The sequence below is a fragment of the Polypterus senegalus genome, chromosome 1 (assembly GCF_016835505.1).
Source record: "Polypterus senegalus isolate Bchr_013 chromosome 1, ASM1683550v1, whole genome shotgun sequence".
In the NCBI taxonomy this organism is placed as follows: Eukaryota; Metazoa; Chordata; class Cladistia; order Polypteriformes; family Polypteridae; genus Polypterus; species Polypterus senegalus.
The window spans coordinates 273,255,414-273,282,237 of record NC_053154.1 but is presented as its reverse complement, the minus strand read 5'-3'; the positions used below and the strand labels follow the sequence as shown (position 1 = coordinate 273,282,237).

Here is a 26,824-nt window from a genome sequence, read left to right as displayed (position 1 = left end):
GAGCAAACATTTTTAGTTAATGTCAACTATTATTATCATATAATACAATCATCTACTCACATCTAATACAGTAGTCTGAAACTTTAAAGCATTACAGAACTCACTAGAAAATGTAATTATTAAAGTGGTATGTTTAGTTTAACTACTCGGGTATGTTTAGTTAAGCTATTCATCAAGCTGAACAGATATAATGAATATTGCCCATGACCAGAAGTTAGAAAAACTGTACAGGCTACATTACTGCATACATTTTTTAAAATAGTGCACTACATACAACTAAATTATGAAAAATCATTAATTCAGGAATTAAATATAATGTACTACAAAAACATTCTATATTTGCACAAGATTCTAAAACCGTCACCTTGTAGACTTGCAAAAATAATTATTGGACATAAAAATATTTCATATTTGGTAACAAAGATTTTCCATCCATCTGCCCATCCATTCATGCTCACAAAAGGTACAACACAGAAATCAAATCCAGACCACAAAAAGTCAGATCTCAAAAAAGACAAAACATAAGACAAGAAATTCAGAAAAAAGAAAACAGTAAATCATCATCAAAAGCCTTCAGCCACCTTCAAAAAGCTAGTAAGAGCAGGGAAGTCTTGGGGGGCGCAGAGGTGTCTCTGTATCATAATCATTTAACACTCTTTGCATATCAGTGTGTATTTTTGCTAACACCTTTTACCGAAAGCTGCTTTCCCAGAATATTTTAATTGTTAACTCATTTTGGCAACTTGATGGTAGACCTAATTCATCCTAAGTCGCTGTCTCTGCGGCTCTTCTCTGATACAATGGCTTCAGCTCAGATCAACTTTGCTTCAACATACTTCACAAACCAAAGTTATCTGAAAGTGAATAACAGTGGACTAATAACTGGGAAGGGGGGCCCCTAGTGCTCTCTCCTCCTTTTTAAAATTTTATTGGTTGGAATTCTGGGCTCCCATTTTTGTGCGCTGAAAAAGTTGTCTGTTTAAAATTAAAGTTGCGTGTAATTGCACAAGTGTACACTGCACAAAACATTGGTGAACACTGGAACAGAAACAACAGTTTACTTTCAGTTACCGTGTTTCCCCAAAAATATGACTGTGTTATATTAATTTTTGCTCTAAAAGATTCACTAGGGCTTATTTTTGGGGGATATCTTATATTTATTCATGTACAACAATATACTTTTATCCACATACAGTCATGTCATCTTCTTCTAGAATATCGTCATAATTCTCCACATGCAAACCCTTAATTCCAGCCTGAATTTCATGTTACTCCAGCCGCTTTGAAGATCAGTGAGTGTGCTTTGATGTTTGATGAATGGTTAGATGTGGTGAAGCAAAATGGCGACATACAAATGCATCTGTGGTGCTTTTATATTCAAGCATCGAATATTCCCCAAAGTAATGACACAAAATATTTTAAAAGTCTCACATACCATCTTCTATGCTGTCTTTTTTTTTTTTTGTACCTTACAATACCATCAGAATGTACACTGGTGTATTTGAGCAACTCTCTGCACATTTAGAATTCTTAGATTTATACTTGATTATTTTTTTTTTGTTGATGAAATGCATTAAAATATGTATGTTACATTTACAGGTAAATCATTAACTTTGTTTAAATAATGAATACTGTTAACAGTTACACATATGGGGTGTCAAGGTGACAGAGAGGTAGCGCTGCTGTCTCACAGGGAGTCACGTGATCCCTGCCTGGAGTTTACATGTTTTTCCTGGTGGGTTTCCACAGTGGGCTCAGTTTTCCATCCAAAGACATGAAGGTTTGGGGACTTGGTGACGCTAAAACGATGCTAGTGTGTGTGAATGCTTGTGTTCACCTTGTGATGAGCAGATGCCTCGTCCAGGGATTTTGTTTCTGTTTTGCTCCAATGCTGCTGAAATGGGTGCATCCCCGGATTGATTTAATCATCAAATATCCTGTTCAAAGATATTGTGGCAAGGTGTCCTCAGAATTTAATGGATGTTTTGGGCACATGTGTCACATTGCGTGAAGTATAAACCTGGACTTAGGCGCCTTACTTTTCAGCTGACGATCTTGACTAGGGCTTATTTTTGGGGTAGGGCTTATATTACAGAGCAGCCTGAATATCATGCTAGGGCTTACTTTCGGAGTAGGTATTATTTTCAGGGAAACACGGTAGTTTTTCAGTATGTAGCTTTAATGTCAATTTAGCTTTCAATTCTCAATCACCTTTTGTTTCATTTTTATTTAATTTAAATGTTTTTCTTTCATTTTTATTTACAATAATCTTGTACTAATTTAGCCAACTTGCATAAATTTTAATTGCAAATCTTTGTAGATTATCCATGCCTGAACTCAATGAAAACCGCTATTAAGTATACATTGAATTGAACTTAATACATTAGTTTCCCATTTGTTTCAGGATTTACAAGGTCCTGCTACTTATAGTGCGCAGAAAGCCCTGAACTCTAGGACTACACTGCTTTACCTTCACAGTCCTGAGAGGCACTCACCCTTCACTGAAGCCGGACAGTAAACTAGTCCAGGGTTTTGATGCACTAACTTTGGCAAAATCTCAATCAGTTTTTGTGGAGAACCCTGTCTAGTTTTGCTTGTATGTCTGTATATATTAATCTTACTTTTTATAAAATTGTCATTCAAACTGCAACCTGCCTTCCTGAGCATTCTTTTTTCAATAAACATTTGTTGTAATGATAAATGAAAAAATGTGGCACATGCTTATATTCTTTCTCTAGTGTGGATGGTCATGTAATTCTTTCAATCTATGTTATATAAATACATGTGTAATTTCACTTTGTATTGGTATATATAGCAAATTGTTACAAAAGGCACAGTGCAATCAGTAAAGGGTGATATTTACAAGAAAAATTGGCTGACTTTTTAAAAAGCAGCCACTACAATAAGAGCTCTGTGAAGAGACTTGTTCAGGCATTCACAACAAAAAAGAAAATACACACCAAAACCATCTGTGTGTTTTTATTGAGACTACAGCATCTGTTGACAGACAATAACAATAAAATACACAAAGGAAACAACCCTTAAAAGCAAAATAAATAGGCATAGGTAAAAATGTAATAATGTCTGCCAAACCTAAATGCTCATCCTTCACTCTGAAACTCTGTACTGCTTAACTTTACATTTTCCAACTTTCCTTACACAGTTAACAGAATTTGACAGGATCTGTGATGATGTCTCTCACACCTAGCACTCTCAGTGTTGACAACTTCAAAGTTATTTTAGAATGTCAAGATACAACTGAAAAGGAAGAAAAATGTAAAATACAGCAAGATAAAGACAGTGGCTCCCCAACAGAAAAGCACACAAGCAGCACAACATTCAAATGAGAGAGTGATTGAGCAGTTGTTATATTTACATGTACACTTGGAACTACTTTCTTTATGGATCAGTGACATTTTAACAGCAACTACTACTTTATGACTGCTTCATTTACAGAAAAGCAATAAATCATTATGGTGAAGACATCTTGTTAATATTTTTGAAAACCTTTGTAATAAATAAAAAGAAATCTTCTGGCGTGTTTAGAATAACCATCCCACAGCTGTCACCACCAGGGATATATATGCATGTGGCTTATATAGCCACAGACAAGTGTGGCTTCACAAAGGAAATGACATCAAGGCCCTCACAGTCCAGCAGCTTTACTGCAGCCTTTTCCAAAAAAGAAAAAGAAAGAGCTGACCGTATGGATGACCTTTATGGTTAGAGGAGAAGCCAGCCTCTGTCCTGAGTCAAAAGATGAAATGCAGCATTAAGCAACTTTAGCTGAAAAGCTTTTTCTAATTCTGGATTCCCAGAAGAAACAGTGTGGAAGAGAAAGGAGGTAGAGAGGGAGTTATGAGGAGAGAGAGCAACATACACACAGAGAAGGTCCTATTCTTTTTTGCTCAGGGTCTGATTACAGGGATTGCAGACAAACACGGTCTCCCTCTGGGCCTCTGGAGCTGTGATAGAAAAAAAGAACAAAAGAAAAGGATACTGATCAATGTTTAATGCTGAAATTACAAAAATAAATTACAATAAATCACTCAAATCAACATTTGTTCTTGTAATCAGTTACATCTAACTAAACAGATAAACTATATCAATCATTTATAATGAATTATGGTATTGCAAGTTAATAGAAACAATGTTTCAAAACATTATCAAAACTTTTACAGATTTATAATGATTATTTAACTGCATCCAATTCATCTTTAGTCAAGTTTTCTTTCTTTTTAGTAATTATGATGTATTGTTATTTGTTATAATATTTTAATATTTCTTGGGCCCTAGCAAAAAAAAACAGAAAAAACATTAGTTGGTCAGTTAGTTACAGTAGTTAGTTTTTTATCAGTGTATTAATTTGTTGTACCTAAAATACAATCTCTCGTTATAATGCCAGGAAACACGAACAGCAAACCAGCAGGCCTCTTAATAAAACACCAGTCCTGGTTTACCAAGTGACTCTTTGCAGGTCAACTGGTTTACCTTTCACCAAATGAATAAAAATGGTTTGTTGTACTGGCTGTGAAAGGTTAGATAAAGTTAACACAAAATGCATAAATATCAAAATTATTTAATTACAAATGTATGTTTGTGAAAAACTATTAAACAATCACCAGTTAATCAATTAAAGAAACCCTGGAGAATTATTTTGAACGCTTTCCTTATAAAAATATTTTATAAACCTGTCATTAAATTTGCTTACCTTTGCCATAGTACTTGTTATTACATTCAACATTTTTGGGTGGAATTCCTATACTGAGGAACGCAGTGACCTGAACCAACCATTTTTGAACATTTTAAAATGAAAATAAATTGCAAAAGTTAATATTTTTGATGCACTGAAGTAAATGCCTTAGAAAGCTTTTGGAAAGTGCCATCTGGCCATCAGAAGCAGCTCCTTACAGCATGAGCTAAAGGAAAACCCATAGTTTAGGCTGTGCAGTGACTGCTTCAAAGCACTGAAATGAAGTACTTCCTGGTGACATCAACTGAGGCCTCCACTCAGCCTCCACCTTTTCTGCAAAGCACCACTGCACACTTCACCCCTCCACAGTGCAGATCCTGCCAACTACGCTATGTGTTTTGCCATGGACTCACACTGTGATCCAAACAGTTCACAGATTTGCACTGTCGGTCAGCCAAAACATAATGCAAGAGCACCGGAGTTTACTAGAGGCAGTCTTAGTGTATGGCAGCATGGCATATGTGTTCTCAGGTAATGATTTGAAGTAGATGGTGGCCATGGCTTACAAGGCCTGGTCAGTCAGAGACAAAGCTTACAGTGGCAAGGTAAGATACTGGCAAAGTGGGGAGGTGAGACATTGGCAAAGGATTGGCTGGTGTGTTCCATCTGTGCACTCAAATGCAAAGCTGGCACTTCTCAGATGAGATACTGGCAAAGGCTCAGCTGGTGGAAGAAGAGCACCCACGGTGTCAAAGGAGCAGTGTTCTAGAAAAAGGAGACAAGTCTACTCATGTGTCTAGGATGGTCATGTGGGGGATGGATTAGGTCTTGTTATTTTCTTTTTATGGCCATATTTTGTACTCTTCTATTGTATTACCCTACAATTATAATAAGATATCCTCATAATTACACAATTGGCCTCCTGCTCTCTTATTTGGGATCATTCACAGCTCATGAGCACCTCCCCCTCACTGTCCACAAGATATACATAATAACTAATGATACATACAGTCAATTTCTATTACCCAAGGGAGTTACACAACTGAAAAACACCACCAATACGGAAACTGCAGATTATGAAACACTGCTGCAATGGGAAAAAAGGGGTTACACTCTGATTGGATGCCTGCTCAGGGACAGGTGGCCCTCTGCTCTTGCCCCTCTGCAGTTTCATCTGTGGAAACCTTGTTACGACTTTTATTTCCTCTATAGTTAAGTTTGATCATCTTCAAGGCGTTTCACCAGAGGCTGGGATCAACCTGCAGCAGGGCCAATCTGAGAACCTCATTAAACCATCTAATCGGCAGTAGCAGTGGGTGGTGTGTAGAAAGGGCAAGAACTTAATCATTGTGAGTTTATGACCCACATTTACTGGGAATGTCTCTTTCATGGGGAATAACTAAAAGCCCTAGTAGGGGTTCAATGATTTATCAATGCCTCTTGGCACCGGTTAGACAAACATTGATCCATTCAGTGCACCACATATGCAGCCCTGGACATCTAAAAACATCACAGACCTGTTATTGCTCAATGTGAAGTTTTGCTGCTGCATGACAGGGCTCTCTGTATTTTTTTTCTGCTGCACAAGACTGCGAATAGGCCAGAAAAGACTGTGTGTGTCTCAAAATGGTTTACATTTTTGTACCTGTGGATAAGCAAAACTGTTGTAATGTGGAATCTGTGGATAGTGAGGATTAACTATATTTTAAAAACTAATGCAAGTACAGGTGAAGCAGTTTGTTGAAATGTATCCAGTGAGTCAGAGAGTAGAATTTGAACTTACCACTTTGTAGTTTTCTGTCCAACTTTCTACTTGTATGTGTCTGCATTGACTATCTAACCTTGAAGTTGTTTAAATACAAAGAAGAACAAGAGTGTTTCAAGTTTTAATTCAACATGTCTCTTCTTACCCAGTAACATGTTTTTACAATAAGGAAAAAAGCAGATTAGAGCATAAAATGCATTACTGCATTTTTCTTAAATTTAGCACCATTCCACTTCTCTAAAATATGAAGTTAAAAAGCTATCCAAAATACTGCAATTTCTCATAATGCACAAAAATGTGTTAGTGCCCATATTCTCATCCCATTTTACTTTATTCCCAACAATCAGCCTTTGTCACATTACCCAACCCCTTAAACTTGCAAAAATAAGTAACAAAGCCTTAAAGCTTTTTTAGCTATAACTATAAAAGCCTCTATAAAAGGAACCTGACCAAAGCATGTTGAAAGTAACACACTGTTCACTGCAAAACACCTGCAATCAAAAACATATTAGTGCTAAATGGAAACTGTTTACAAAATTTGCTCATTCGCTTCCCATACCGAATTTTTCCATTACAGAGTTTGGGTAGCCAGAGGCTATACTGAGAGGGCTGGGCACAAGGCTGCAGCAAATTCAAGATGGAAAGCTAGATCACCACAGGGCACAATCATTCTCACAATCACAAAAAGCCAATATAAAGTTGTCATTTACACAAATAGTCGTAGCTATGTTGTATTTTCATTTTCCACCACAAGCCTGAATGGGTGATCACCTTGTGCTAGGATTTCTTCTCCCATGTCCCAAAGATGTACATATTATGTTATCTGGCAACTACAATTTGGCTTATAGATTATATATGATTAATGATGGTGAGTATGAATCAGCATGTGCTCTGCAATAGACTAATTTTCCACTTAAGGCTGACTGCTACCTTGTGGACACTGCTGCAAGAACAGGCTCTAGCTTCCAGACAGTTCAGGAAATATACTAAAATTTGGATTGACTGTTTCATGGAAAACAATACAAAAATAATAACTATAACCAACTATTTTCAAGATTTACATATGAATTATTAAAGAGACCAGAAAGCCTCAGCTGATTAACGGAATGATACCAAGAACAATAAACAACCAAAAATATTTGGCTACTGCACTATATTCCACAGCCTAGAGTCTGTTTTCTATCTAAAAACTGACCACAAATTTTTGCAAAAGCTCTCATTTAATACTTTAAAGTTATAAACATTATTAACTATTATATGGTGAGAAAAAAGAACATCAGCTAATGTAAAATTGTGGTTCAATAAAGGAGAATATAATCTTGATTGGCAACTCTGCACTTCATGTCTTAGGGAGTGAATTCTGACACTCTCTAGGGCAATCAGCACTGAAAGAACTGTTAAAATATTTATTCGTGTTTGATGAAAACATTTTTATTAAAAGCAACTTTTTAGTGAAAAATACTGGGAGCCTAAAAGGGTGCTTAGTTTTGGCAAAAGATCACCAAGGGAATGAGGTCACTGTTTGCACATAAGAGGTGTGGCCCAAGCCCTTAAAAGTAGACGTTTGTAGACTGGAAAGCCATGGCACCATGCAGAGAAAATCAATCACATATGTGCCTTTCTGCTTTTTTTGTTTGGTTGAGATGCTTAGAAATGCTCATCTTTTTCTTGCCATGATTAATCTTCCTAACTTTTTTTTTTTTTTTTTTAGGTAGCTGTCATTTTGGTTCTTGATACGGTAACTTTCAAACTTAAATAGCTCGTCAGCAGCAGCCCTGAAAATCTTTTAATGGTTTTCAGCATCATGGGCTAGCATGCATGAAAAACAATTACACATATAAAATATTAGGGGAAAAGTCATTTTCATACCCAATTAGTTTTTGGTGGAACGTAAAATTTCCTAGCATCATACAAGTCAGGACTGCCAATGTACACTTTGAGAAATAAAATCCAGACACATTTTAACCCAACTGAAAGCCCCATTAAAATTTAAAGGGAACAAACATTTCAGATGGGCACTGATGCAACTTCCATAAATGCAGAAGCTGAAAACATGTCTGAATCAATACTCACCAGTAGCACCCATAGATGACCTTGGGACTTTGCATGAGCAGCATCGTGCACAAAAGCTGTTCCCACAGTTGCTGCAGTTCCGCTGTGAAAAAAAGCATAATGGCACCTCAAATATAAAAACAATGCAGGTGATGAGATAAGCCTTTAGCATTATATTTTCTGTTTTGAAGCTACATATAATTAAAACAATATTACAAGCAACTGAGTGTAAGAAGCATTTTTTACAATAAAGAGAATTCGCTTCAGGGTCTACTGCCTTGCAAACTGAATTTTTGGGGCAGGGGGGTTTGGATCCTTATCATGTGCTATTCATGATTCCTTTGGCTGAGCACTTCCTCTCAGTACATTACTGATACTTGAATAGGCCCCCAAAGAATGAAAGATTATTGTTTTGTACCTATACTTGTATTCCTGTCATAATATGAACAACTCACAGTCTACCAAGCTTCTCAAATGACGCACTGGGCCCAACCGTTGCATTCATTGTCATTCATAGAATCACGTAACAATCAGAGGCAGCACCTGCCTATGCCATGAAAAACTAACAAACCACAAAGTCATTCCTATCCACAAGTGAAATAAAAGACGATACTTACTCTCTTCTTCAGCACTGAGAAGACAGCATTACAGCTGGAACAATTGCCTGTAGGGAGAAACATAAGGAAACAATGACATGGGGGTCTCTAAAAAAATTGAATCTCTGAGGCCTCATCTAAAGGTAATTCTCCATTCTGAAGGCCACACTAGATGTTGCGTGTCCTTTGTCAATCAACACTGTCAATATTCTCAGTCACTGTATTGTCTCATTAGGTGCAGTCCTACCACATTCTCACTCAATATAGCAGTTTAGCTGTTGTAATAAACGAATGCTATTTTCCAGTAACACTGGATGAAAAGTTAGACAAGCACAATTTCCACTGCTTCTTTAAAATGAGACATTCAAGATGGTACTTTGTATCATCTTCAATTTTAATATGTAAAATCCATGTCAAAATAGTGTCAGTGGATTGACAAACGTACATAGAAACCTACTTAACTGTCTTCTATGAATGTGGTAGAATGTACATCTTTAATGAGTTGGATTCGTGTTCATAAGACTTTGAAGTGATGGAGCAAGAATTCCAGGAAAGATTCAGTTCTCATCCTAAGGGGCTTCACACTAAAAGAATGCCCACGTTGAAACCACTTCACAGGCAGGAATGTGGAGATGACTCAGTTGCCTAAGGCAGGTTCACAGACCACAAAGGATTGACTCATGAGTACAAGAACTGGGGGCTGAGTGAATATTGCTGTGCCATCAGGAAAGTGCAAAAAGTCCATAGATCAGACCTCCTCTACTGCTTTACAATGTATGCCTCTCTTGTCACACATGACTTGGCATTCAAGTTGCCCTTTTTCAGGGCACTTCATCTAACATGGTGCATAATTTTCCTACATCAATAAGAGTTCAATGCTTGTATGTGTAATTTATAAATTACAAATTAATTCATTATTAATAGAGAGCTTGTTTTTTGAAGACAGCTGTTGTTTTCATGAAAATTGTTATATTGCATTTAGATACTCCTTGCTTCTGCCAGCAGCCCAGCTCATTAAGCTTTACCATTATTAAATTTGTTTTTTTTTTTTTTTTTAAGAATGTATCTGAACCTCATATACAGTCGTTCCCTTGGTTATTTTTCTGTTTTGATATATATACATATATATCCATCCATCCATTTTCTAACCCGCTGAATCCGAATAGGGTCACGGGGGTCTGCTGGAGCCAAACCCAGCCAACACAGGGCACAAGGCAGGAACCAATCCTGGGCAGGGTGCCAACCCACCGCAGTATACATATATATATACATACAAATCTGATAAGAATACTATTTCATTAGGCAAGCATGATAATGGTGCTTGCCTAATGTTACAGTAGTTTGTAACATCATCTACAGATTTTAGCCACTGTCAATGGAGTTTGCATGTTTCTCCTGTGCTCAGGTCAGGTTGAGAAGCATGCACTGGTATGGCACTTTGCCGCACCCACCACATGACGAAACAGCTTGGGATCTTGGTTGGCAAAACCCCAGAAAGACATGTGGTCCAGTCCCACCCTCTGGAAATGACTCTTTATCTGCCACAACAATGAGGATCCTGGAAGCTGGATCACCCTCTGGGAATCGTGCCACACGGCCGAAGTACAGTAACTGACACTCCCTCACAATGCAGGCAATGTGCCTCATTTGGGACTCCATGAGCAACCACTCATTCAACACAAAGTCAAACCAGAGTTACCCAAGGATTCTCCGAAGAGAGACAGTACCACAGCAGTCCAGTCTTTGTCTCACATCACTGGATAGCACCCGTGTCTCACAACCATATAGCAAGACAGGAAGCACCAGGACTCTAAAGACTTGGACCTTCGTCCTTTTGCAAAGTTATCGGCAGCGCCACACACCCCTTTCCAGCCAACTCATTACATCCCATGCTCTCTCAATCCGTCTACTGACTTCATAGGAAGAGTCACCAGAGACATGAATGTCACTGCCGACAGCAGGACACTTGCAAGCCCAGACACTCAGACTCCTTGCTCAGTCTCTCGACAGCTACGATCAGAGCATCCATCAACTCTGCGAAGATCACAGCATCGTCAGCAAAGCCAAGATCAGTGAATCTTTCTTCTCCAACGGATGCCCCACAGCCGCTGAACCCCACGACCCTGCCCAACACCTAGTTCATGCAAGCATTGAACAGAGTAGGAGCAAGAACAAGAATTACCTGTGAAAAAAGCAGAATTTCTGCCTCCACTCTACACAGCACTCATAGTACCTGTGTACAGACTGGCCATGATATCCAGCAACACTGAGGGGATCCCACAAAGTCTTGTATGTCCCACAGGGCAGCTCGATCAACTGAGTCAAATGGTTTAAGAAAATCGACAAAGGCTGTTTGCATTATACATGAACCCTAAGTGCCAGGATGTGGTTGATGGCAGACGTCTTAGGCGTAAGGCCAGACTGCTCTCTGTTCTGTCACTGGTAGGTGATTAGGTGATCACGGATCCTACTGCGGATGACCCATCTCCCAAATGGAAGAAAAGATTACATGCAATGCCAGGAGGACAGCCTTACCACCAGCCTGGAAAAGTTCACCCCGGATACCACAGATCCCTGCAGCCTTCCCTATCCTCAACTGGTTCACCACCTGTGCAATCTTAGTGAGATTGTGTGGGTCACAGCTAATTGAAGGAACAGCCTGAATAATCGTGGAACCAGAGATACCCAACTTCCTAGCCGGAGGATCACCTTTAACAGCTGCTCAAAGTAGCCAAACCAGCGGGTTACAACTGAAGTGTCATCCGTAACAGATTGATGTTAAATGAATTAGAAAATCTAAATGTGTAGGGGGCTGTGTGAGAGAATGTGCCCTGCAATGTACTGGCACCTCACCTATGCTTAAGCCCTGGCTGCCAGGGTACATTCCAGCTCCTGTGACTCTGGTCAAGATTAAGCATGTCTGATAATGGATAGATGAAAAAAATGGAGATTTCTTTAGGGAAAGATATAAATCACCTCATGTATATCACTCAGTTAAACAGCAGTGATGTTTTCCCCAAGCAACTTATGTTTAGAAACGATATTCAAGTATTCATTTATACAAAAGCTGGCACTTAAAAACATTCATGTGAATTAGCAGGAATAATATGGTAGGTCCAAGACAACTACAGAGGGATCACACTCCTCAGCCTCCCTGGAAAAGTCTAGTCTAGTCTATTCTGGAGAGGAGGGTCCGTCGGATAGTCGAACCTCGGATTCAGGAGGAACAGTGTGGTTTTCGTTCTGGTCGCGGAACAGTGGACCAGCTCTACACCCTTAGCAGAGTCCTGGGGGTGCATAGGAGTTTGCCCAACCAGTCTACATGTGTTTTGTGGACTTGCAAAAGGCGTTCGACCGTGTCCCTCGGGGAATCCTGTGGAGGGTGCTCCAGGAGTATCGGGTACCAGACCCCCTGATAAGAGCTGTTTGGTCCCTGTACAACCGGTGTCAGAGCTTGGTCCGCATTGCCGGCAGTAAGTCGAGCCCGTTTCCAGTGAGAGTTTGACTCCGCCAGGGCTGTCCTTTGTCACCGATTCTGTTCATAACTTTTATGGACAGAATTTCTAGGTGCAGCCAGGGTGTTGAAGGGGTCCGGTTTTGTGGACTCAGGATTGGGTCACTGCTTTTTGCAGATGATGTTGTCCTGTTTGCTTCATCAGGCCGTGATCTTCAGCTCTCTCTGGATCAGTTCGCAGCTGAGTGTGAAGCGGCTGGGATGAGAATCAGCACCTCCAAATCTGAGACCATGGTCCTCAACCGGAAAAGGGTGGAGTGCCCTCTCAGAGTTGGGGGAGAGATCCTGCACCAAGTGGAAGAGTCAAGTATCTCGGGGTCTTGTTCACAAGTGAGGGAAGAATGGACCGTGAGGTCGACAGGCGGATCAGTGCGGCATCCGCAGTGATGCAGGCTCTGCAACGGTCTGTCGTGGTGAAAAAAGAGCTGAGCCATAAGGCAAAGCTCTCAATTTACCAGTCGATCTACGTTCCGACCCTCACCTATGGTCATGAGCTATGGGTAGTGACCAAAAGAACGAGATCGCGAATACAAGCGGCTGAAATGAGTTTCCTCCGCAGGGTGTCTGGGCTTTCCCTTAAAGATAGGGTGAGAAGCTCAGTCATCCGGGAGGGGCTCAGAATAGAGCCGCTACTCCTCCACATCGAGAGGAGTCAGATGAGGTGGCTCGGGCATCTGATCAGGATGCCTCCTGGACGCCTCCCTGGTGAGGTGTTTCGGGTACGTCCAACCGAGAGGAGGCCCCGGGGAAGACCCAGGACATGTTGAAGGGACTATGTCTCCTGGCTGGCCTGGGAATGCCTTGGGATTATCCCAGAAGAGCTGGAAGAAGTGGCCGGGGAGAGGGAAGTCTGGGCCTCTCTGCTCAAGCTGCTGCCCCCGCGAACCGACCCCTGATAAGCGGAAGAGAATGGATGGATGGATGAATATGGTAGGTAAATTAATTTATGTTAATTAATTTATTAATAATTAATGTGTCATCACAAATGACCTGAATAATTCACATCTGTACTTTTTTTTTTAATTATTAAAATGCACCATCACTTACAGTGTGGTATGAAAAAGTCTGGGCACCCTTGTTTAAAATGTCTGTTACTGTGAATAGATAAGTAAGTAGAAAATGAATTGATCAATAAAAGGCATAAAGATAAAGATGACACATTTCTTTTTAGCATTTTATACAAGACTAGCACCCCCGCGGCGTACAAAACGCCACATAATCAGGCCGGTTTTTTAATGATTTTTAAGCACAGGGAGAAAATTAACATTTGAAAAATCGGTAATGTAAAAAATCAGCAAGAAAAGCAACATTGTAACAATGCACGGAGCGAACCAACACACAATCATCCGTGACTGAAAACTGGCAGACTGCCTTCACGTCTTCTCCTGCCAGACGGAGGGATGGGGGTGCACAGCACTCAGTCGCGGAGTGTGGAATGGGAGGAGAGAAGGACATCCATTCAGCTCCCTCCATCATGCTAGTCTGCTGATTTCTCGTTCAGTATGCACTGCCTGCTCATGTGCCCACCTCCAACTCGTCACTTGAGTCGTTGTCGTCTTTGCACAGTCCAGAAGCACCTGTGACTCACGTAGACATTTGATTGCTCTGTGCGGTTTTGGCTGCTTTTCTATATATAATCCACCAAGACACCCGACCACGGTAGTAGCGAGGTGGGAGGGGGGTGTGTACAAAGGGTAGGGACGAAAACAGTGGGAGCATATGAGTCGCACTTAGTGGGAATTCTACGGTTTGCAGCCCGAATGGGGTTCAACGGCTTACCCACGTGTAGACACACGTTCAATCTCATGCATAATTATTTATTGAACGCTAAACACTTCTGGAAAGACACGATTGTCTAAATCAGGTTGGTGTGAGAATACAACAGTAAGTGAATGAAAGGATGGAACTCTGGAGAGAGCAAAATACAACACCATAGTGAACCTGCGGCATAACAAACGCCGCATAATTATTTATTGATGGTTGAACACTTCTGGAAAGTCATAGTTGTCTAAAAAGGGAGGGTTTGAGGATACAACAGAAAGTGAATCAAAAGATGGAACTCTGGAGAGAGCAACATATAATTGTCCATGAGTGAAGAAGACACATGTTTATCGCGGATGCAAATTTCTGTATGTCGCGTGTAAAACAGTTTGCTATGGTGCACGAGGTCGTGCGTCGTAACCGAAAAGTCGGTTTTTAAAGACTGCTTACTTCATTGTGATTTAACCTCAGTTGTAAAGGATTGTTTTAAGGATTCCATGGGATACCCCTCGCAAACCGTTTCACACGCTGCATATGGCGACTCACCTCCGCGAGAAATATGCCTCTATGAACAGTCAAGGTGGCTCTGAAGTACATGAGGCCTCCACGACAGACGAATATGAATGATGCTGTTCTTTCCATGTAGTCGCGTCCGAATTCGTGGGCGTGGCTCTGCGAGTTGTCGCCGTATCCAATGGTCTTGGAGTTGGTGGGCATGGCTCCTCCCTGCATGCGCTATAGGTGTCTTACTTGTCGGCAGCTTAGTGAATCCACGCCCCTTCCGCCGTGTTTTCCATGGGTGTCTTGCCTTAGTGAATCTATACTAATAGATTATACTATACTAATGGGGAAGGGCTCTGCTTATGAAAATTCCGAGAGACTGTCTTTGTGGGGGGACTGACAGTTAAGATGGGTGGGGGAGTCACGTCATCATCTCCCCTCCTATTCACCTCATTTTGCTCTGAGCTGAGCTCCGCAGCTAACGCAGTCTTGCGGAAGCAACTTTGTGACGCTGCCACCAAATACTCACAGAAAAATCCACAAGTTAATACACACGCTGTCTCTAGAGTTTCTCCACACTCTGAATCCTCCAGGCACTACTTACAAAAGGTTAAATTGACAATCGTGTTACGTTATTTTTAAAATGTTTCCTTTTCTTAGCACAAGCACAGCTGAGAAGCTTCGATGCATGTGCTCCATAACACGTTAAAAAATAACGCATTTAATCACACTTTGCATTCCAAGCAAAGCGGAACTTCTGTCAATGCATGATTTCCTGGTACACCGATTACATTGATTCACACATCAGAGCTACAAAAATGTAACAGTTGGAAGAAAGCGCGTTGCTACGACTGATTGGAGGAAAATTTCATTTCAAAAGACTACCCGACGGAAGCCTTGATAAAAGCATGGTTTTGTGCACATATATATATATATATATATATATATATATATATATGTGGCTGTATATGTATATATATTGTATATATGTGTGTATATGTATATATATGTTTATGTGTATATGTATATATATATATATATATATGACAGCAACACTCATGACAATGTCAATCATGTTATGTTATTATTACAAAGTTTCCTTTTCTTTTTCATTACTTCTTCAACACACTACTTCTCCGCTGCGAAGCGCGGGTATTTTGCTAGTTAAATATATAGAAGATTGTATTGTTTCTTTTTGTACTGTTGTACAGTGTAAAAAGGAAAGAAGCACAGCAAATGTTTGGGGACCCCAAGATATATGAGGTCTAAGTTAATTTTTAGCAAGGTCTCAGACCTTAATTAGCTCATTAGGGCTATGGCTTTCAACATTATTTTATCACATGCAAACTGTGCAAAACAAAGCTTGGACCTTGTGTTGTGGAAGTTGAGACTACGCTTTTGTGAGGAAGACTACCTACGTTAATGTAGACATATTTTGTATCTTTTTAATATGTAACGGAACGGCATGGTGTGTGATAAGAGGTGGGATTTTGGTTGTTGTAATTGCATGTGCTTTGATTTCAACATTATGGAGCACACATTTCAAGGCTGTCTTTATGATAAATGAGAAAGCAAATGGGGTGAAGGGGAGAATGGTTTTGCTGCCATTATGATGTTTATGTATGGGTAAGATTATACAGCTTTACTCAGCCAAGTCTGCTCAGTTTTTTATTTGGGAGTGATTAGAAGGGAGGCAGCATAATTGTATATGAACAGGGGGTTTCTGTTGTTGCTGACACATGTGGGTGGTTGCAGCTAATTTCAATAAACCATAATTCTATGTTAAATTAGAAAATGTTTTGGAACAGTTTCAATCAACTGCAGGCAGTGAGGAGTATCATTGTGTGATACTCCTAAGATATGTTATCTATAAAGTGATTTATAAACTCCAAAGGTCATGCGAAAATACAATTTCCACTTGGGGTTAGCAAAGCCAAAAAAACACAATAGTTTGTGTTTGCAAAATTGTCATAAAAAAGACTGTTACTCAATTAATTTTATCAGTCACACAGGCAATTCGGCATTTAGTTAACGTAGGAGAAAACTGAACAAAACAGCTAACAGAAGCAGTGATTAAAAAAATCCTGCTCTCACTGACATTTGGCCAGATAGCTTAATCTCCAGCTGTATGGAGTCTCTGAAGTCTCACTGTTTCTGTGTGGATTTGTTTCCAAAAATAACAATTTTCATCTGAAAAAACATACGTCTGTTAGGTTAATTGGTGACTTTTAAATATATCACAATGAGTTAATATAATGTTCGTGTGTGTGCTCCTTGCTGAAATGGAAACCCCATCCACTGTTTGCTCCTACCTTATGTTAAAAGAAACCATGAATTAGTCTGGTACAATGATAACATGTTTTTCTTTGGTGTTGTGAATTACTACAAAACCCCTAGAACCCACTCTGGTACAGTTCATATTTTGACTTATTAACGCAATGCCTTCTGGTGTTTAATTTCTTGCTAGACGTCATCCTATGGCCTTTCCAATCCTAGCTCAGCCGCCAAGAGGAAAAATGAACAGCTCAGCTTGCCAGTGTCGCAATTTAAACCATAGCTGAACCATACGCCTTATATAATTAATTATTCCATCTAAGATTGAGATCACTCTTAGTAAGTGGCATGAATCAACTATCCACCTGTCGCTCACTGGTGGCCTATTGCGGACTGTAAATACAAGTGTCATAAGCAGCTGAAGTGAATGAACATCTTAAGTAGCCCATGGGCAGTTAGCATTGCTGTTATTTGTGGGATGGTAAAATTACCACACTGTGAGAAGTTAACTCATTAATCATTACAAGTCCTTAGATCTTTGCCTTGGTTAAGGATGTGTTGAGACATGGGTGCTGATCCCCCAGTGCATGCTATTTGCTGATGACATTGTGTTGTGTAGTACCAGAAAATAAGAAATGAAGATGAAGCTGGAAGAATGGATAACAGCTTAGGAAGACAGACGGTTGAAGATTAATAGGAAGAAGACAGAATATATAGCATGTAATGATGATCAGGATTCAGAAGTTAGCCTGCAGGGATAGTTTTTGAAAAAAGTGAATAAGTTTAAATATCTAGGATCAGCGATAACCCAAGATGGAAAATTATATGCAGATATAACCCACAGAGTGCAGTGGGGATTGAACAATTGAACAAAAGGTAACAGGAGTATTATGTGTATAAGAATTTAGGTGTAGGTTAAATGTAAGGTTGTAAGACAAGCAATGATATATGGAGTTGAGACATGGGGAGTAAAGGGAGTGCAGGAGAAGAAGTTAGATGTGACAGAAATGACAATGTTGAGATGGATGTGTGGAGTTACAAAAGGACAGAATAAGAAATGCAATAAAACTGAGAGAGAAATATCTCAGAAAGTACAGAAAGTAGGATGAAGTGGTATGGACATTTGATGAGGAGAGACAATTAATATGTGTGCAAAAGAGTGATGGGAATGAAAATACAGAGGTACAGAAAGTGAAGGAGTCCAACTTGGAGGTGGATGAATGAAGTAAAAGAAAATATGAAGGAAAGGCGAAGAGGTGCAGGACTGAGCTGTTTGGAGAAGGCTGATCAAGCACATCAATCCCACATAGAAGTGAGAAAAGATGAAGAGGAAGAAGACAACAATCTGTTCCATTGAGTCAGTTTTATATTGTTGGGAGAGTCTATTAACATAATGGCTTCTGTATTATGGATACTGTAGGCATGTTTGCTCCAGTGCTATACAATAAAACAGTGAATGTCTGTAGACAGTCATCTTATTTGAATGAGTTGATGTAATGGGATAGATCAAAGTGTGCCGTTTTAAAACTGTAGTATAAACATGTAGTGCTCTGTCCTTAAGTACATGCTTTTATTTAATTTTTTTTTTTTTTTTTAAAGTTTCCAAAAGCACTATCTTGAAAGTGACTCACACTCAATGAACATGTCCTATTCAACAGAGTACTACATAAAGAAATTGACCTAAATAATATAAAAAGTTTTACAGTAATTACCAAAGTAAAACTAAACATCATAGGTGACAAAATTTTCATATTTATTATTACCTTTTCCTTTATTATGTTCCTTTTTCTTCCAACCTAAGTCTGAAAACCTACAAGTCTGATCATTTCACTGTATATTTCAATGTGGAGTCCATAAAAACCTGATGTCACATTATGTGACTTCTAGTTGTTGGGTATGTCAGAGCACAAATGCTGATCTTGTGGCAGGACAATATCAAATTAAATAACTAAAAATCACTGGCAATGTCACATTTTGCAATTGTGTGCTGATATTACAGCACAGTCATGCTCACCCCTTTACCTGTTAGCTAATAAATAGGATGCCACCCCACACAGCTCGTGCTTTATAAAGGGTTAACAGCTACACTGAATCCCGGCATAATTGCGTCACTTTTTTTCTTCTATTTTTACATTTTGTCATGGCATGTAAAACAAGAAAAATCAAACAAATAAGCTTTTCTTCTGTTTGAGAGATGCAAAGCCCTTGTGCTCCATATTGCTTGTCGCCATTATATGCATTGTACTTGCAGGTGAGCATTCATTGGTTACCAGCTCTAATGCACAGAAGTCCACTCCTTACAACTAAAGACAAAGTCAAACCTGCTTGAGCTTATTGGTGCAAGTTGCAGGTCACATCACATTATGCGACTAGCTTCATGGAAGTGCACCATTGACTTCCTCTGACTTGTTAAGATTATATAAATTATGGCTACAACTGAAATTCACATAATGTGACATAACTGTAAGTCTAAGATACGATACATAACTTACAAAGACACAGAATCTAACAACCCAGATTGTGGCCTGTCAGGCTCCCAAGTTCTTCTGATGCTGGTTTTCCTCGTTCTCCCAAAACTATCAGTAAATATTACTTTGGCTTTGTGGCTGCTCTGTGTGTGTAATTCTGTGACATTCATATCTTACCTTCTCTCTTTCTTTCATTGTAGACCAGGTCTACTTTCCATTGATATTCTATTTGACTTTTACGCATCAATTCCAACTTTATTCTGTTTTGAATTTTATTATTGTACAGTCTATTATAATTATTTTACTTTTTCAGGACTTAATCCAACTCAAAGACAGAGTCTCAGAGCACAATCACTCACATCCACTTTGGAGCTGCCAATCAGCCTAACCTGCATACTTCTGGGATATGAGAGGAAAATCCACTGAGTCACAGACAGGAAATGCAGACTACACGTAGGCAGTGGCTGGGGCAGCATTCTGGAGCTCTGAGGCAGCATCCCTAACTGCTTCACCACTATGCTACCCTCAGTGTTTATTTCCCTGTGATTTATTATAGGTTTGTAAGGTCTTGAATTAGTCTTTGCTTCTTTCTAGTTTAAATCACAATCTTTTATATATTATGATAGTACTTTTTGTAAGAACCTACTGTATATAAGGAAAAACCCCAAGACCAATATACTGGGTAATAAGTGTATTAACTAATAGGTGTATTTTTGGCTATCAGACTATGGAAAAAAACGATATTAAAACATAGGCAAGGAAATAACAAAGGGAAAGTCTAAAACCTTTCTCAAACTGAAATATATCTTTAAATTAGTGGTTTATTTGGCCCAACTATGTTACAAGCCTCATAAAGCAATATTTTAATTCCATAAATATTTTTTAAGCAGAAACTTTACTTGTGTTACCACATGGTGAAAACTGCACATGGTTGTGGTGGTTAGTGCTGCTGGTCCACATCTCCAGACTGTTAGGGTTAGTATTCTGGAATTTGCACCATCTCCCCACATTTGGTTGGGTCTTCCTCTGGGTGCTTACTGTATGTACACAACCATGTTAATAATTGGGGTGTACAGTAACACCCAATCTACAGATGATTCTTGCCTTGAGTCCTTCCAGGACAGGCACCTGGTCATGCTACCCTGAACAAGATAAAGTGGGTATGAAAATGGATGGATGAAGAGAGATTGTTTTCTTTTCACACTCTAGGAAATTAGCCCTTAGGTTACAGGAAACTTAAAATGTGTGTGTATAAATACACATTGGCTGAGTCTCTTTGTGAAGATGTACCAAATGCTGCCTGAAAAGCTCTTGATCCCACTGACTTGGAATGCAATGTTTGCTCAGGAAGTGGGTGTATAGTTAACACTTACTTTAACATTTATTTAGCTGACACTTGCTTTATTAAATATGACTTACAGATCACATGTACGAGAGGTTAGCTTCAGCAGCTGGACCACTGGAAGTTTATTTGGTTAGGATTGGTCCTGTTATCTTGTGGTTTACAGTCTAAAGCAACTCGGCCACCCTGTCTGGTATAAGCAACAATAATAAAGCTTAACAATGCTATTTCACATTTTCAGGATTTGAATTTAATACCCTAGAGAGATATTTGAAATGTTTGGCAGAATTTTTGCGTAACACATGCTGTTTAGTCTTCGCTGATTTGTGGTAGGTGGAAACGCAAAGGAAAACCTAAAAATTTCATTAGAATTGTCAGTGAAGTAGAAACACACACTCGATCACGTCTTATGTGCTTGGGCATTATTAGTACCAAAAATGTTATTAAATGGAAATAAATAATTCAATCTTTACAAAGTTGGTACTTCAAAGCTTGCTTTTCAAGATGGTTGCAAACATCTCGAAAGGCAGCTTTTGCCAGTTTTAGCTTATGCTGGGCACAGGGCTTTTTCGCTCCACCAACAAGGGTGGCTGATCTATGAAGTGCTACTTTAGGCAGTCTCCTCTTCCACAGCTATATTTTATGCCAGAAATCTGCATGCAGAGGGTTTCTCTAAATTGGGTGTCAAAGACAGAGCGTGACAGAGTCCACCCCAACAAAATTCCATTATCCAGCAGTGTTTACCACACTCAGACGCTAATGGGAATGAATCAATGAAATAAAAAAAAGCACCAACTTTTTAATGCTAGGCTCCTGCGATAGAGTTGGAACACATGTTTTAACCTCGTTCATTTTTTAATGATTGTGGGAATTTCTCAATTTCTTAGGGAACTTAAGGGAAAAAGAAAATCAAACACATATAGCAAACAAACACAAAGCCATGCTCTGTGCTGTTTAACCCATCAAGGTGTCCTTTACTTGAGCGTGACCAGCACTCACTGACATTGCTTTACTTACTTTCCATTAACCTAATTTATTTGTTTTCCCAAGTTAACCAAATTTCCTTTTGAGTTTGTTCAATCCATACTACTAATTTAGATGCTGGTATTTATTAAATTTAAATGCTATTCTTCTTTTCTGAGAATCTGATTGTCTAGTTTTTCAGTGCACAATGGCCATAGTATACAGAATTCACTGCAATTTGAACTAGATATGGCAAGGGTCTTGAAATGACTAAGAAAGTTAACCTAATGAGAAATCAATGAGGATAATTAGGCAAAAAAGAAAAAAAGTATATGTAATGAATCAGAAGCAGTGGAGTAACTTTAAGCCGTGCACATGGGGCATTTGCACCAGGGCCGATGATGACTTCATGGTTGTTGTTTAGGAAAACATTGTTATTAACATGCTTGCTGACTTTACATCAGAATGTACATATTAATGGTGTTAGTATTCCCATAAATCTATAATGCCTAACTATGAATACTGACTTTTTAAGTAGCTGTATAAGCTTGATGTATCTTTCTCTGGTGGTCATGTTTAAATTGAATTTGAGTTAATTTCACATGAAAGAGCTTTAATTTATTTTTTTTGAATTAGGGCCGATCAAATTTTACTTATGCCTCTGTTCAGAAGGAAATAAAAGTTAACCATACAGAAGTTTTATACTTAAATGCCCAAAATGGAAAATGTAATGTGAACCACAGTGTAAAAACCATTTCAAACATTTTGGACTAAAATGATTATTTCAGAAGACTGATAGTAAACATTGATGTCATGTAAAAAATACAGAATAACCAAATATTGGCAAGCCGCTGATATTAAGAATGTTTAGCTCACATTCTAATGTTGCATCTATAATATTTTGGACACTTTTTTTTCTAATTGGGACTACAAGCAGAAACAGTAATAGGAATAAGTTATAATGTGCACAATTCCTCCTGAAGAAATGAATCTGAAAGTGTTTGTGTAGGTTTTCTTTTTTTAAGAAAAGAGTTTTCAGAACCAGGAAAAAAGAAGTCACCTCAGCCCAGATGAGGCAGTGATACTAAACATACAAGTATGGATGGAAAAATAATGCAAAGATGGAAAATGTGATGCATCTCATGCTCCAGTGATTATGCCCAAGTTCAGGATATATGTGAAAAAATACAACAAATACTATAGACAACAATCGTCAGCATATGGAGGCTAGTTCTATTCTGTGGTGGTATTTATTCTGTATTGGATTTGCATGTTCTTGCCTTACGTATGCAAGTTTTATACCACAGTCCAAGAATATTGTGTCAGGTTAAATGGTTACCATCTATTAAGGCAGTGTGAATGAGTATGTCCCCTGCTGCGCTAATGTCTAATTTAGTTGTTTTTGCTGTCTTGCCTCTGTTGCTACCAGACATGCCCTAGGTCCAGGAGTAAAATACGCCTAAAAAATTAATATGGGGTTTATAATATGTTTGCAACTAAACATTATTTTCATTCATACTCTTTAATACAGATTTTTTGCTTGTTACATGTGGAAATGTAACTTAAGATAATTCTAATATTTTCCAAAAGAAACTCTTCTGAATATAAAACCTGCTTAAAATTGCCTTCTATAACATAATAGCCATTTTACCCAGAGATCTACTTGACATATTTCAGGGCTAAAGTTATGAGTGATGGGTCTCTACAACATAAATCAGAGATTAAATTAAATAGTGACAGGCAAATGCAAGAGAATAATGTCATTTATAAACACTCTGAAATCCCAATATTTTAAGACCATCAAAGGCAAGAAAAAAGGAAAAAAGTGTTATTCTTTGATTGTGTATTAATTGTCAGTTCTTAAAAATTTAACACTGAAGGCTTTCACTCAGATATTTTACATTTTTACAGGAATATTCTAATGAATGCTATGAATACTGGTTACTATTATGTGTAAGCCTTGCCAGCATATGATTAACATGTACATTATAAGAGTTATATGAACAGCATGGTGGCACAGTGGTTAGTCTTGTTTCCGCACAGTTCAGGAGACCTTGGTATGAACTCTGCAATCTTTCTGTGTCTATGTGGGTTTTTCTACAGGATTGTAGTTTTCCTACTACACAGGGGTTCTGGTTACTCTAAATTGCTCCAGTATGAGTGAAAAATGATGCTGTGTTTGTGTTAATGCACTTGATGGACTGGCATCCTATCCAAGGATACTTCTCCTCCCTTGTGCATGATGCTGCTGGAATAGGCTTTGGCCTCTATTACTATGAACTGTATTAAGAGGGTTTAATAGATGGATGGATGAGAGTTTATGTGGCTGAATGGCACCTTGGTAAAGTGGTTAGCCCTGCAGCCTTGAGGCTCAAGAGGCTTTGCTGTTAATTGTCTGAGGACACTTCTCTCTAGGTCCTCAGGGGTTTTCTTCAAGTACTCCATCTTCCTCCCACAGCTCAAGCAGATTACTGTAGTCTGATTGACTGTAACCTCTAAACTGGCCATGTAGGGTGGGTGTGTCCTGCAAAACCATGAAGTGGCATTCCATTTAGCTTGGGGAATATGTTATACTGGTAGTAATACTACTTCTTACAAAAATGATGGATATATGTTACATTTTAACTATAAATAATATTACATTTCTTCCCCCGGCCCCGATTAAGTGTACTTACATAACGTAATCAAAAAAATTGCTAAACCCAGAGTCAGCAGCCCCTTTTGTATTAAAAACTGGAATGTTCAGCATAGAACATAGAATCAGCATAGAAATGTTTGTAAGTGATGAGATGGGTATGTCCACTGTGATCACACCTACCACAAGAGGATGCACATTAAGCTTACCAAAACAATTAGATAGGGTTGCCTAGTCGTGACAGTATAGCAAACCAAGAATGACTCATCATTTATAAGGAAAAGTAGTGTTTTTGATAAGACCTATATTGTTTGTCATTGTGAAGCTGAGTGGTGAGTCCACTGTATTGTGGTCCATGCTGACCATTAAAATGTGCTAGGAGGAGGATGTTGGAAAAATTGGTTGTGGGAAGTCTATCATGCACACCACTAAAAATCTGGGCAGACTAGTTCAAAAATAATACTGGAGAATCAATGAATCATGTATATGATTCAAATGATAATGTCAGTTTTCAAAAGCAATAAAGGAAGTAAAATATCAGCAATACCCATTCACTCACTGTATGAAGAAAATAGATGTTGATTTGGCTCAGCTCACTCCTGTGTGAGTGTCTGTTATAAATAATACAGGTTTCCACTGCGCTACTATGTCAGTTCTTCAAACAGCAGTAATGCTAACAATCGTTACTCATTCACCAGAGAATGTAATGTTTGATGCAAGCGTCATTTTTGTAATTTCTTGCGTCACAAAAAAATAATATTTCTTAAGTTTAACAGACATCTTTTTTTTCAGGGAGAGAACATTCAAATGTGTTTGTTTTGGGAATTCACATCATATATGAATTAAGACAGCTTAATTACAGAACGAAAAGCTCTGCTTGGTGTTAATGACAAATTAAAAATATTAAATACATATAATATTGCTTTTGTAAAAAATGTCCAATTTAAATCCTAAATAATACTGGCAGGCAAAAGTAAAAAAAAAAAAAATCAGCAACACAAGTTGCATTAATAGTTAAAGAAAAAAAGTAGAAAGTGCCATTCTTGGGGTCTGTTTTAAAGTGCCTTCTAGAACTGAATAAACATCTGCATCCTGCATTCCTGACAACTTTTCTGCACACTAGAACCAAAAATAAGACAGTAAATCCAGCATGCTTCTATAAAGAATAATAAAACATTAATTGAAATCTAATAAAAAGACCAAACAATAAATCAATTTAAAAGACATATTTCAATTATATCTAATGATTTAATCTCAGAACTCTCACACATTCCGAATTATGATAAACTCTTCCATTTCTTGGAGGCAAAATTAATTCATTTAAAACAGTGACACAGTTCACACAAGTAAGAATTATTTGCAATTTTGTAACTGTGAGTTAAATACTAGAATGCACAACTTATTGTATCACTAGGAAGTTTACTAATTGCAAATCTTAAAGTGACCATTAATATATACAGTAGTTTTTATATTGTCCTGGGGCGGCATGGTGGCGCAGTGGTAGCACTGCTGCCTCGCAGTAAGGAGACCTGGGTTCGCTTCCCGGGTCCTCCCTGCCCTGAGTTTGCATGTTCTCCCCATGTCTGCATCTGCGGGTGCTTCAGTTTCCTCCCACAGTCCAAAGACATGCAGGTTATGTGCTTTGGCGATCCTAAATTGTCCCTAGTGTGTGCTTGGTGTGTGGATGGGGGTGTGTGTGTGTGTGTGTCCCCTTTGGTGGGCTGGCGCCCTACCTGTGATTTGTTCCTGGCTTGCGCCCTGTGTTGGTTGGGATTGGCTCCAGCAGACCCCCGTGACCTAGTGTTAGGATATAGCGGGTTGGATAATGGATGGATGAATATATTGTCCTGTGTTACCTAAAATCCAGCTGGTTGAATGTAGTTAAAACATTTTAGGTATTATATTATTCACAAATTTTAACTGCCTATGAGTGTGTGACTTGCAAGAGTTAAATTTTATCTTTGTATACTGAACCTAAGGCTAAATTTATTTATGGTTAATTTATTTATTTATTTAAGTCATTTCATCTATCCATGCATCCATTTTCAAAACCCTGGCCTGGGGCTTGGAACCTCTCCCAGCTTCAAAGTTAGTTTAATGTATGTGAAAATGTAATTAGGATTAAAATATATACTATGTTTCTGAATGAAAGAACATTTTAGACTAACAGCACACCAAACTGAATTATACTATATATTACTCAGACAGGGTGCTTGGTGTCATTTTGGTTAGTACTGCTGCCTCACAGCTACATGACCCC

The 26,824-nt window shown here is 38.7% G+C and overlaps 1 protein-coding gene across 4 annotated transcripts in view; it reads right to left on the bottom strand.

Annotated features, from left to right (window-relative positions):
• Window positions 1-2,963: 2,963 nt before the first annotated feature.
• Window positions 2,964-26,824, bottom strand: part of zfyve27 (zinc finger, FYVE domain containing 27) — a 156,859-nt gene continuing 132,998 nt past the window's right edge. For all 4 annotated transcript variants that reach the window (XM_039774425.1, XM_039774445.1, XM_039774434.1 and 1 more), the window contains 3 exons: window positions 9,128-9,174; window positions 8,532-8,613; window positions 2,964-3,965 (listed from right to left, as the gene is read on the bottom strand). In XM_039774425.1, the coding sequence (XP_039630359.1) occupies window positions 3,895-3,965; window positions 8,532-8,613; window positions 9,128-9,174 (200 nt within the window). In that variant the 3' untranslated portion in view covers window positions 2,964-3,894. The remainder of the gene's footprint in view (window positions 3,966-8,531; window positions 8,614-9,127; window positions 9,175-26,824) is intronic.